This window comes from Silene latifolia, chromosome 10, assembly GCF_048544455.1.
Source record: "Silene latifolia isolate original U9 population chromosome 10, ASM4854445v1, whole genome shotgun sequence".
In the NCBI taxonomy this organism is placed as follows: domain Eukaryota; kingdom Viridiplantae; phylum Streptophyta; class Magnoliopsida; order Caryophyllales; family Caryophyllaceae; genus Silene; species Silene latifolia.
In genome coordinates, this window is record NC_133535.1 from 157,143,619 (window position 1) to 157,156,492 (window position 12,874).

Genomic DNA, 12,874 nt, shown 5'->3' on the forward strand with positions numbered 1-12,874 from the left:
AGCCGTGTGGATGATAGAAATTATCTTCATGGGAAACAAACACAAGTATAATAAAGGATGGAAGAAGGGCAAAATCGTCCTAAAATAAATGTTTTAACCCAAAAAATTAGAAATTTGACGGAAATCTGGTCGGAATCCGATATTGGATGCAAATTCTAACCTGAGCTATTAACTTGGGTGTAAATTAAAAAAAAAATTGACGTGGGAGTAAATGTAAAAAAGTGCATTTGACGTGGGTGTAATTGATAATTTACTCTATTTTAAATTTAATAATAGAATTTGACAAGTTCGAGATTTGATGCTTGCAAATTAGTTTGTTTTTCTCTAATTTTACATCCACTTTTTTTTTTTTTTTGAGAGAACTAATTTTACATCCTTTTATTACCAAGTCATTGAATAATTTACATTAAAAATGGATACTCTACTTACTATCCATTATATACGAGCATACGACTACATTATTGTACAGTTGATTACTTGTTATATATTTTTTTTTTTGTTATAAATTACAGCTTGTATAACTTTTTTTTAGTAACACTCATAATTATGCGAAATTGCGAATGCTTCCCATAAAGTAGAGGGTTAGTATAGTGTTAATCTATAAGGTAGGACACTAAGTCTCTTTTAAGGTTAAAACGGGTCAAATACTTTAAATAAAACAAAAGAAAAATGCCTAAGAAAAATAATATGTTTGTCCTATCTATATAAGTGGGTTAGTATTTGACCCGTTTTAAGGTTAAGACGTATACTTAGCTTCCGTCTTAAATGAGAATTTGTGTAAGACTTGACGGCCCAAGCACAATAAACAATCTCAAAACAATAAGCACGAAAATAACGTATTTTCTTAAGTTGAAAAATGTAATTATTATAAAAAGTTACGCTCTTATGTCTTGTTTCTTTTATCATAAAAAATATTATAAATATTTTATAGAAAAAATAAAAATCTAATTTCACGTCCTTAATAATTTTAGAAATTTGGAAAGAAAGATTTTATTACAAGTTTACAACTCAAAACGCAACTCGTACAATTTTTGAATGAAGCCACTAATATAAGTTTCTTCAACGCCATCCTTCAAAATGAACTCCCTCCATTTTGTATGATTAGCCCTAACCTCCCTCCCAACCTCGCTATCCACCTCCATGACCGCCTCGACCGCCTCACGGACGGCCTCTCTAAAAAAGAACCCATCATCCTCTCTTGTATCGACCTCGACACCAACCCTAAGTTCCAAGCTCATTAACCTTGCGTTCATGAATTGATCAACAGCATTAGGTATCATCACAATTTGACAATTATTGACCATAACTTCGGATAACGACCCGGCCCCACAATGTGTCACGAAACAACCCACGGAAGGATGGCGTAGGATTAGTTGTTGTTGCACCCAACCTCCGTAAACTATTCCTCTTCCTTTCGTTCGCTTCAAAAAGTCTTCTGGTAAGGCGGACTCAATTGTTTCGTAGCCCCTTGGTGGCTTGAGTGCAGCCAAAAATGGCCGGCCTACAAGTGAGAAAATAGCTAGTAAATAAAATACTAGAACTCGTAATCATTGTTATCAGAATCGCGATTCGATCCAACGATTCTACAATTTTACGATCCAAAAATGCTTGATCGATCCTGGATCCTACGATTCCATCATAGTTGTAGAATCTTACGATCATGTTAATTTGAAAATTTCTAAAGATGGGATCATAATACGATCCTACGATTTTACGATCCGATTCCATAATAAAAAAATTAATATATATTTTTATATAATGACAGTGTAAACTCAAATTTCGTGTAAGTTGTAGAAACATGTTCATACAATGACACTAAAATCATTATTTACCAATATTTTATGAATAAATATTAATAAATAAGTGTTTTAATTTTCAATTATATGTTTTTACCAAATAAAAAATTATATTTAGTGAGTTTGTAGAATCTTGCGATTCTACGATTCGATCTTGCCCTCCCATCGATCCAAAGTAGAATCCCGATCCTGACAACATTGCTCGTAATGTCACATTTTTATTTCTAGATAGTCTATCTTAACCATTGTACTAAGATATAAGAAAGGTATTCGGACATAGTGCCTAATGTCGATGTCATAACTCATAATCACATGGTTAGTTTGGTTTAAACTGCCAAACATACGTCGGGCCTTTGATCTACAAAGGTTATAATCACATGGCCGGTTTGGTTTAAACTTGCAAACATACGTCTGGCCTTTGATCTACAAAGAGTATAATCACATGGTTGATTTGGTTTAAATACTCCGTACAAATTAGGCAAACACACAAACAAGGACAAGCCATGAAAATAGTGTCGCTCCATATTTTCCATAATATTAAAGCTAGAGAGATATGAAAAAGAAAAGTTGGCCGGGAAGAAAATAGGTTATTAGTGTTTCAGATATGTTTATATTTGATATGTTCATATATAAGTACGTTAGTGTTTTTTATTTTTATTTTGAGATGCCGAGTGAATCCGCAGTCGCTATCTTTGATACGCATTGAATAAACTCCTAAATACACGTGATAGCCTGCAAACCACGGACACCGGCAAGTTAACCACCCTTTTTCAGGAGGTGATAGATAAAGTTATTTTAATTTCTAAGATCATTAGGATCACCATATTATTATTTGTATAAAATTGTCCTAGGCATATATTTGTGAAACATTAACATGTAAAGTATAATGTATGTAACCTGTGAGCTCGAGTCCAAGAACAAGCTCTTGAAACGGAAGCAATTCAAGGGTACACTCACTCCCAAATGCACAATACACCACTTCACCCGACCCAAAACCAGCCAACCACGTATCAAATCGATCATCTAACTTAACCGATATCGGGTCAGGCAAGACAGGCCCGGCCGTTAGAACGGGTTTACCATACTTCTTCTCAAAAAACTCACAATAAACTCCTTCCATCTCCTTACATGTCTTGATACCAATGGCATCACTTTCTCTTATAGATTTCACAACCCTTTCAATTAAAGTCAACCCTCCCCCAAAGTCAACGTTAAAGGCCCCGGCAAAAGACTTTGCCTCATGAGCCTTGTGTTTCATAAATGGTGACGGAAATGACGGTAACGGGCTCATTAGGTGTGATTCCGGGATCAGGTCACCTATGGGGCTAGTCGCTGATAAATGAAATGTATAAGCTACTCTTACTAAAAGGGCGGAAAAGTAGTATATGGACTTGATCCCATGTTTATGGGCTAGCTCGGGTAGCCAACATGTAAAGTCAAAGAAAACAAAGTTGGGTTTAAGAGTTAGTAAATGGGTCTCAATTGTGTCTTTAGTCATGTCCATCGCGGTCATGAGAAGGGGTCTGGCCTCTGTTGATATATCGTTGGTTGTCTCAGCTCCTACTGGGAACCCTTCAACCAATGGGAGCTCGATTGGGATGAAAGTAATTAACTCGGGATGATGATTTTGAGAAGTGAATCTTAGTTGTGTTTTGGGTGGGAGGAAAAAGGAAATTTTGTGACCTCTTTTGGCTAATTTGTTGCCTATGCGAAGAAAAGATGTAATATGTCCCATTGCAAGCCATGGGTACATAGCTATGTGCAAAGGGGTATCATTGTTTTGTGACATATTGAAGCCTAACAAATATGGAGTATGTTGTTCACTTCTTTGTTTTGGTTTTGAAGTGATGAAATGCGAAGTGAAAGTTTGATGGAGCCTTCTTTATATATAGAGCATATACTCAGAGATCGAAAAAGTGTATATATAGAGCATATACACTGTACAATTGTAAGTATCGATTGAGCTGTTCAACTTGGGTCAGGTATGTGTAGACCTGGCAAAACGGGTTAACGGGTCGGGTTCGGGTCGGGCCAATTCGGGTCTCTCGTTGAGTTCGGGTTAATTCGGCCGGGACGGGTCATTTCGGGTTTCGGGTCTATTTCGGGTTTGTTGTCGGGTCCGTTGCGGGTCAAACGGGTCGGGTTGTTTTGGGTCGGGTCATTTTTGGGTCAATGAATAATAGAGAAATAGTCATTTCAAGTCTTTTCTGTTCAATTAGAGTTATATTTTGTCGGGTCATTTTCGGGTTTAGTGGTTTCGGATCGGGTCATTTTCGGGTCGGGCCAGTACGGGTCAAGAAAGCTCGGGTCATGTTCGGGTCGGGTCGGGTCAATTCGGGTTTTCGGGTCACATTCGGGTGATGTAGTTCGGGTCACTTCGGGTCTCGGGTCAGCTTTTTTGGGTCGGGTCAATCGGGTCGGGTTGCTTTTGCCAGGTCTAGGTATGTGAGGTCTATTCTGAACAACAATATCATACTAATAAAGCGAACTAGCGGTCGCGATCTCAAGAATCAACAATGGAAGTCGTAAATCGGCTCCTAGATTGATAAGTCTAAGATGTTGATAAATTTGTAGATTTGGACATGTAGTGTCCACGTAAAACATTTTGAAGAATAGCCACAACTTATATGTTCAACTCTTTGACTCTTCAAGTCTTCAGAATTGAATGGTAAAATCAGATGATGAATTTATATATGATACCTCTAAATATCTCAATTAAAAATTTAAGGTGATGGTTGAGGTTCAACAATTATATTTATTTTTCAATTACGACCTTCACTTGAATGCCTATTGAGCTTGAAAAGTGGTGTGCACAGCTGCACAGGCTCCCGCAAACCATGTGCTAAAATTCCACTTCGTGAGTCATTGAGGTTGCCAGGATTCCAACCCGTGACCTTTGGTCACCCTGGCTCTGATATCATAATAGATGAATCATTTCAACCAAAATCTTAAGTTGATCGTTGAGGTCCAACAATTATATTTATTAATCGGAACAGAGGAAATACGAATCTTATCTTAATTTTGTTTTAATTGTCTGCTAGGTAAAGTCTAGTGATAGAAATTTGCATGACCTGTTATAAATGATTTGTCAACTATTATGTAATAAAGTACAATTCATCGTCTCACATCTGTATTCTCGACTCATGCTACACTTTCATGGTATTATGAGCAAGTAAACAATTGTGCTATTAAACATTGTAAAATCATTAGTAAAGTGCCATATCATGATGTCCTATCACCCAAAGTTTTAAACAATTAATTAATAGATATCAAAGGGTATTTGACCAAGCTTTTTAAGTGCTTTTCTAATTGTAAAAATAGAAGTTGGGCCAAATACTATAGGTGCTGTTTGGCCAAGCTTTAAAAGTGTTTTTGTAACTAAAAAAGTAGTAGCTAGGCCAAACACCCTAAGGTGCTGTTTGGCCAAGTTTATGTGAAAGTGTTTTTACTTCTTAGAATGAGTTTTTTAGGAAACTACTTCTTGAAAAAGTTGAAGTTGTTTGGCCTAACATTTATAAAAGTAGTTTCTTAAAAAATTGATATGTTTGACCTACTTACTTTTATCCTATTTTTTCACTTTATTTTTTGTTTACTATATTACTTATATGTAAAATGGTTTCACAAATTATAAAACGATCTCGCATCGTAAGACGGTCTCACGATGTAAGACTTCTACGGAGTATAAGTTTGGCCAAGCAGAGAAGAGAAAAAGTGGAGTTACAACAAGAATTGTAAAGACACGAATTCTTGTTTCAAACGGTCGCTTTTCGTCATATGTGACCATTTTATGGTGAAATGTAACCACAATGATACAACCAGTGTTATAGCTTATGATTACTTGCTTTTCAATAATGGTCATATTTGACTGTAAAATGGTTACAAAATCCCATCTTATTATTTCAAACCTAAATAACCCGTCTAAAACAAGACCAACTGATATAAAGAAGTAATGGTCTTCTGAAGAAAAAAAAAGCACATTAGTAATTAATTTTTAGCACTTTATGTGAAAAGTAGAAGTAGAAGTAGAAGTAGAAAATACCTACTTCTACTTATGGGGGTAAGTTATCAATTTTTGACTTTTTAAAAGCTGTTTTAAAACTCCATAATTTAGGGTGTTTGGCCTAGCTACTACTTTTTCAGTTATAAAAACACTTTTAAAGTCTGGCCAAACAGCACCTAAATTATGGAGTTTTAAAACAGCTTTTAAAAAGTCAAAAACTGATAATTTACCCCCAAAAGTAGAAGTAGGTATTTTCTACTTCTACTTCTACTTTTCACATAAAGTGCTAAAAAATCATTACTAATATCGAAATAAAATAAGGTATATGACAAAACAGAGACCCGTTTTGTAAAACTAACTGAAAAGGTAGCTGAAACCTGAAAAGGTAACCGAAAACTGAAAAGCTAACTGAAACCTGAAAATGTAACCGATAAGGTAGCTAAAAATTAGAAACTGATAAGGTAGCTGATTATATAAAAAAAATGTTTGGCAAACTAACTAAAAAGGTAAGTGATTTAGATGAATGACGTAAAATGATATAATAATTATTTAATAGTATAGATTTAAAGGGTAAAAATGGAAAATTAAGCCAAATCATGTACCTGAAATCTCAAATGCTACTCTAGGTAGCATTTTATTTCAGGTAGCTTATTTGGTTAAACAAGCTACTTGCCAAACGTGTACAAAAAAAAATAAGGCATCTAGAATTTTGGTCAAATAAGCTATTTTGACTAAATCAAATATTTAAATTGTCAAAGTTAGCCTTAGCTTCTCATAAGGACCAACTGACCAAGTATACAACAAAGAGATACTTGAGCATCCTAAATAGGTAGTGTGGCTGGCTTGTCAAAGTTGTACGTGGGATAGACTTTTTGCAAGAACTTCTTTCTTTTGCCCTATATTTAGACCTGGTAAACAGATCGGGTCGTGTCGGGTTCGTGTTCGTGTCACATGTAAACGGGTCACAAACCCTCCAACCCAAACCCGACCCAATTAAATATCGTGTCGTGTTCGTGTCGACCCGCTTACATAAATGGGTCAGCAAGCTTCAACCCTAACCCATTAATTTCGTGTCGGGTTCGTATCGTGTTTTCGTGTCATGTCCATATTTTGAAATTTTAAGTCTATTTATGTAATGGAGGATCAATAAAAACTAGGATTAATTTAATAAACAGGTCATTCGTGTCGGGTTCGTGTTTAGAGAGCTCAACCCAAACTCAACCCAATTAAATATCGTGTCGTGTTCGTGTCGACCCATTTACATAAATGGGTCATTAAGGCTCAACCCAAACCCGTTAATTTCGTGTCGGGTTCGTGTCGTGTTTTCGTATCGTGTCATTTTTTGCCAGCTCTACCTATATTGGATGAATAAAAGGAATTATCACTTCTCGCAAAATAATAATTTGATGAAAAGATTAATATTAATGAAAAGAATTATATAATGAAATACATTATAATTATTAATTTTCTTATTTAGTGAATACAAGTAAATTATCAATAGTTTCCTTTTTTAAAAAGATGCTTTTTGGATAGAAAATTTGTGAGTTCACCTATTCTTTTAGTAAATATTTACGCTTAACTATCGAGTTGAGGGGGGACCGAGTATCATTTAGGCCCTGTTCTTTTGGACTTAAAGTCACTTAATTTAAGTAACTTCAAATGCTATAAGTTCAGTTCAGTTCAGATCCTATAAGTTCAATTCAGTTCAGATCATTTAAGTTCAGTTCAGATCATATAAGTTCAGATCTTATAAATTTAGTTCATAAAAGTTACATACGGAGTATTATTTTTAAAAACCGATGCAAAAAACATTTGACATTAATTATTCGATACATATATACATTATTATTTTTAAAACAAAATTATCACTCATCTCATTATTTTTTATCGTAATGAATCGTAGTGTAATATATGAACAAACCAATATATATAAAGCGGAAAAATGTTATTATCTTACCTTGTGCTTTAAGCTATATTTTCTCATCAATGTTCTCTCTTGGCTGCCGACTGATTTCTTGTAAAAAATTTAATTGATTTCAGTAAAAAAATTGCGTTTTTATAATAACAACAACAACAACAACAATAATAATAATAATAATAATAATAATAATAATAATAATAATAATAATAATAATAATAATAATAATAATAATAATAATAATTAAGTTAAATTAAATTAAGTTAAGTTAAATTCGGATTCTATAAATTCAGTTCAGTTCAGATCCTATAAGTTCAGTTCAATTCAGATCCTATAAGTTCAGTTCAGATCCTATAAGTTCGATTCGATTCGAATCCAATAAGTTCGATTCGATTCGATCCTATAAGTTCGATTTAGTTCGATTCGATTCGAGATCTTATAAGTTCGATTCGATTCGAGATCGATCCGTTTCAGTCCAAAAGAACAGGGCCTTATTCATTGAAATTTATATAAACTTAGGGGGCGTTTGGTTAGTTGGAGGTCTATAAGAAAGGGAAAGGGAAAGAGAAACAAATTTATTGATTTCCTTTGTTGGCGTTTGTTTGACACAAACAAAGAGAATGAAGTTCCCTTCTTTACCCCGCAATCCATCTAACTCCTTACCCCCTACCCCCAAGGTATGAGATTTCAATACCTTTGTTACCCTTCAACCACCTTATTTACCTACCACTACACTTGCGACTCCCACCACACCAGCCACCATCAAGACGCCATCGCCGCCACCACCACCATTACCACCATCACCACAACCACCCCACATAAGCCATCACTCTAACACCACCGCCACCACCACCATCACCACCACCACAGCCACCCCACTGTCACCACCACCACAACGACTCCACCACAGCCACCCCACTGTCACCACCACAACGACGCCACCACCACCACCACTATCACCACCACCACCACAACCACCCCACCTAAACCACCACCCGCACACCAAAACAAACCACAACCCACCACACTTCATTTTCTTGATGTAACCAAACAACTAGTTAAGTTTTAGGTAATCTCTTGACTTTCCCACTCTTCCCCTTTCTAATTTTCTTTCCATTTCCCTTTCTCTAACCAAATGTCCCCTTAAATGATTAAAAGGAATCAGGCTCCTCCTAACATACACAAATTCTCATTATAGACGGTCACTATCCGTCTATAGTTGTAGACGGATAGTGACCCTCTATCAAAATGAAAGCAGAAGGGCAAGTGGATAGGAAATGGATACCCCCACTTGTCCTCCCCCTTTCATTTTATGAGAGGCCACTATTCGTCTATAGCTATAGACGAATAGTGATCATCTATAATAAGACGGACTGAAATACATAATTAAGGTCCTCCATGGATTTTGTACAGTATTACTGCATACGAGGTACGATTACGAGATAGGGATGGACACCGAATATTCCACATATCCACTCGCGATGTCGACTTAATGCTGGTATACCTAATCAATTTAATGTATGAACTTTGTAATTATCCATCATATTGTGAGCTAGCTAACTTACCACCAAATGTTTGGCCTAAGGATTAAGGACGCAAAATCATTTTCATTATAGGTGTCAAATGAAACAAACAATATGAATTACTCCATGTGAAATAATTAATTAGATTAGATTGGCCCAATTTATTTTTAGAATTTTCAGTTTAAAGTACTAGTTGTTGCATCGCGCCCTATCCCCAATTTGGTGAAATATTAAGTGGAAGTTTAGCAACCGAATGGGATATAGTATTGTCCGACATGGATTATTCTAATGGATCCCCTAATTCCCTAAAATTGATTGTTGATAATTTAGAGTAAAGTGTTGTAGTATTTCACATAACTGAAACATATGCTGTATTTCACATAATTAAAAGACATTGAATAAAACAGATATGAGGTAGTTACATTCCTTCCTCAAAATAACTAATGCTATCTGTTTTAGAATGTAACTAGTTTAAAACCCGTGCAAAGTTGCACGGATATATATAAAACTATTTAAAAAAATTGACTTTGTCGAACCCTTTGAACATAACTTTGTCCTATTTTTACTCAATGACTCGGTGATTAATTACAGGAATTAAGGTTCTTAAATCTTACGATCATAAAATCAATGATGTGACTTTTTGCGCAATTCATCGAAAAGCAGCAATCATACATAACAATTGGACCTGTCAAAGTTTAACCCTACCCAACCCTTCAACTCGAATGCTTGACCCGTGTTACGGGAAAGCCTATAAATTTTAACATACAATCCAAACAATCCATGACTCTAAATAACCCGTTAATTCAAGGTTAACCCGACACATTCAGCTTGACGGGTTGAAAATAAGGTTGTGTTTAATGTATATTTAAATATTACAAAAAAATTAACGTAATTTATTTTTGCAGTACGTTTTTTACTCATTGCAGTACTTTTTACACCACACTTTCCATTTGTTTACCCTTCACAAAAAAAAAACAGTAAACCTAATTCTCTCTCCTTCTCTCTAGTATTGAAACCTTACCATCTTCAACCAAATTAAAACTCTTCAATTAAGAACGATTATTCAAGTGACAAACAGGTAATTCATCCGTTAATCTTATTATTTATTAATTTGATTACTTCTTTTTTTTAATTTTCTTTCTAATTAGGGTTTATGGTCTAAATTAATTAAGGTGTAGTGTGGTGGGTTTATTGGGTTCATTCTTCTTTGTCGGCGCTTCGCTGAAGTTCGTCGGCGTTAGACCGTTGATATGGTGTCGGTATTATTCCGTCAGTTATATGCATCGATTTATGTAGTTATTTTGGGACGCCGACGATGCTGGGATGGTGGGACGTTGCCGGCGAGGGTGGAAGGCTGCCGGTGATGGTCGGACGCCGGGTAGGGTTGGACGTCAGTTATATGCATCGATTCCGTCACTTAGTTTGCTTGTTTTTTTTGTTTTTTTCTCATTGTAGTACGCATTAGAAGCACATAGTACGTTTACTACGTTAAGGAAATTACAAATTAAAAAAAAAATAGAAAATAATATAAAAAAATGTAGTACACAGGCAAAAACATCAGAGTAGTACACAGGAAATAGCGTCATTGACGTAGTACATCATCCGCCGCCGTTAACCCGCCATTACCACCGCCCACACCCGCCGTTAACCTTTCATTACCTCAGCCATGTCATCACCTCCACCACACCGACTCAGCGCCACCATCGACGCATCTCCTCTATCCCGACGCACCACCGCGGACGCAACAATACCGCGGACGCAACAATAATGACGCAACTTACCTATCCCGACGAACCACCACCGGCGACGACAACCGATGAAGGATACAAAAATAATTGACTTGTTAATTTTGACATTAAGAGGTTATCAATGGATGCATATATAATTCTGACATTAATTCTGACATTAATCCCCTATCCCGATGTCGACAACAACCGCGTAAATAATTGACTTGTTAATTTTGACATTAATTTATGTTTTGACAGAAAAAACATGAGACGGAGAGGTTAGAGGGAGAAAAGGCGAGGGGAAATGAGAAGGGTAAAATTGTCAATAGTGTACTGTGTTGAGTAAAATGTGTACTGCGAAAATCAGGACCCTATGTGGGCGAGGAAAAGCGTTAGAGATTTATTTTGACCTGTATTCTAATTTCGGTTTCTTCCCATGGTACCCTCGAACTATGTCAGATTACACATGGTGCCCTCATTTTAAGTTTCTACACATGGTACCCCTGTGTTTACCTTTTTCTTACCCAAAATACCCTCTGCCAAACTTCCGTCATAACACCGTTAGTTTATATCTCCTAAACACTACTTTGCCTCTTGCTTTTACCCTTGACACATCTTTCAATCAGTAATCTTCAATTCTTCATCTTCTTACTTCATCTTCTTACGCACTAATCTTCAATTCTTCATCTTCTTACATTACATTTTTAAATCTAATCTCACTCATCCCCTTTACCACCGTCACCACCACTACCACGGTCCACTACCACCATTACCAACGACACCATCCAATCCCACCACCACCACTGATGACGCCACTCTACCGCCCTCCCCCGGCGACGTATCTATATCTTATAACTCGCCAACGACGTATTTTAGACCCACGGCCTCACCCTTAAACGACCAGATCTCGTATCTTGAGGGGAAAGAGGTTTCGTGTTTCAAGGAGGAATTTTTTGGTGTTTTATGTGGTGATTTTGGAGGTGAGTAGTAATTTTAAAGGGTAGAAGAAAAGGATTAAAAAGTTCGGTGTGGAGGTGAACCGGCTCGTCGGTGGCAGGTATGACTTGTCGGCTGCCGGCGACTTGTTGCTTGCCGGTGTGGGCCATAATTGTGGTTGTAATACTCCGTATTTATATGTCTTGGGGGTACTCTATCGAGTAGCCCTTACTCTGTCGGGTAAGGGCAAGTTGCGCAGATAAATAGTTTCTGACCTGTTGGGCACTCGATCGAGTATCTGGGGTACTCGATCGAGTAAGGGGGCACTCGATCGAGTACCTCAGTTACTCGATCGAGTAGCCCTGGTGATTTGTTTTACGTGCTTCTGATCTTGACCTACTCGATCGAGTAAGTCCCTTACTCGATCGAGTGGCCTGTACTCGATCTAGTGACCCCTGTTTTGGGTCATATGCTTATCTTTTGAATTCGTTGCATATTATGTTTAATTCAAAGTTATTATTTGGCTCTTTTATGCATTGTTTTACATGTATATTGGTCTTGACGCGTAAGTTACCCAATCTTGTGGTGTAGTGAGTGGCACCTGTGGTGAGTATGAGTTCGGTGGTAGGACATGAGTTATATGTGTTGTGATAGATAGTGGAAAAAGAAAAGGAAGATTGGTATGGTGTATAGAGACACAGAGCATGTTTTGTGAGATGAGATGAGTGATATGTTTGTATGTTGAGTGACGTAAAAGTAAGTGAATGTGGGCAAAGGATGATGTGAGTCTAAGGAACGTGAGAATGAAAGGATTGAGAGTAAGGATATGGATAGTGACAACCTGAGATGTGTAAAGAATTATGGAGGGAGGTAGTTAAGAGCCGTGTGGGTTAAGAATATACATAAAGAAAGTTCGTTTTAAAGGGGTTGAGAAGAGTGGTATATAGTGAACTTTGTGGAGACATGTCACGGGG

At 36.6% G+C, this 12,874-nt stretch overlaps 1 protein-coding gene across 1 annotated transcript; it reads right to left on the reverse strand.

Moving 5' to 3' along the window:
• Positions 1-948: 948 nt before the first annotated feature.
• Positions 949-3,688, reverse strand: LOC141606522 (UDP-glycosyltransferase 79B30-like). The gene is made up of 2 exons (XM_074425683.1): positions 2,694-3,688; positions 949-1,501 (listed from the first exon to the last, which is right to left on the reverse strand). The coding sequence occupies exons 1-2, from the start codon at positions 3,583-3,585 to the stop codon at positions 1,002-1,004; spliced, it is 1,392 nt and encodes a 463-aa protein (XP_074281784.1). The 5' UTR covers positions 3,586-3,688; the 3' UTR covers positions 949-1,001.
• Positions 3,689-12,874: the final 9,186 nt, after the last annotated feature.

Bases quoted from the DNA above. Each gene is read 5' to 3' on its own strand.
- LOC141606522 (XM_074425683.1), bottom strand. From the start codon at position 3,585: ATGTCACAAAACAATGATACCCCTTTGCACATAGCTATGTACCCATGG. The intron at 1,502-2,693 runs GTTACATACATT...TCTCACTTGTAG, and splicing joins TCTTGGACTCGAGCTCACAG to GCCGGCCATTTTTGGCTGCA.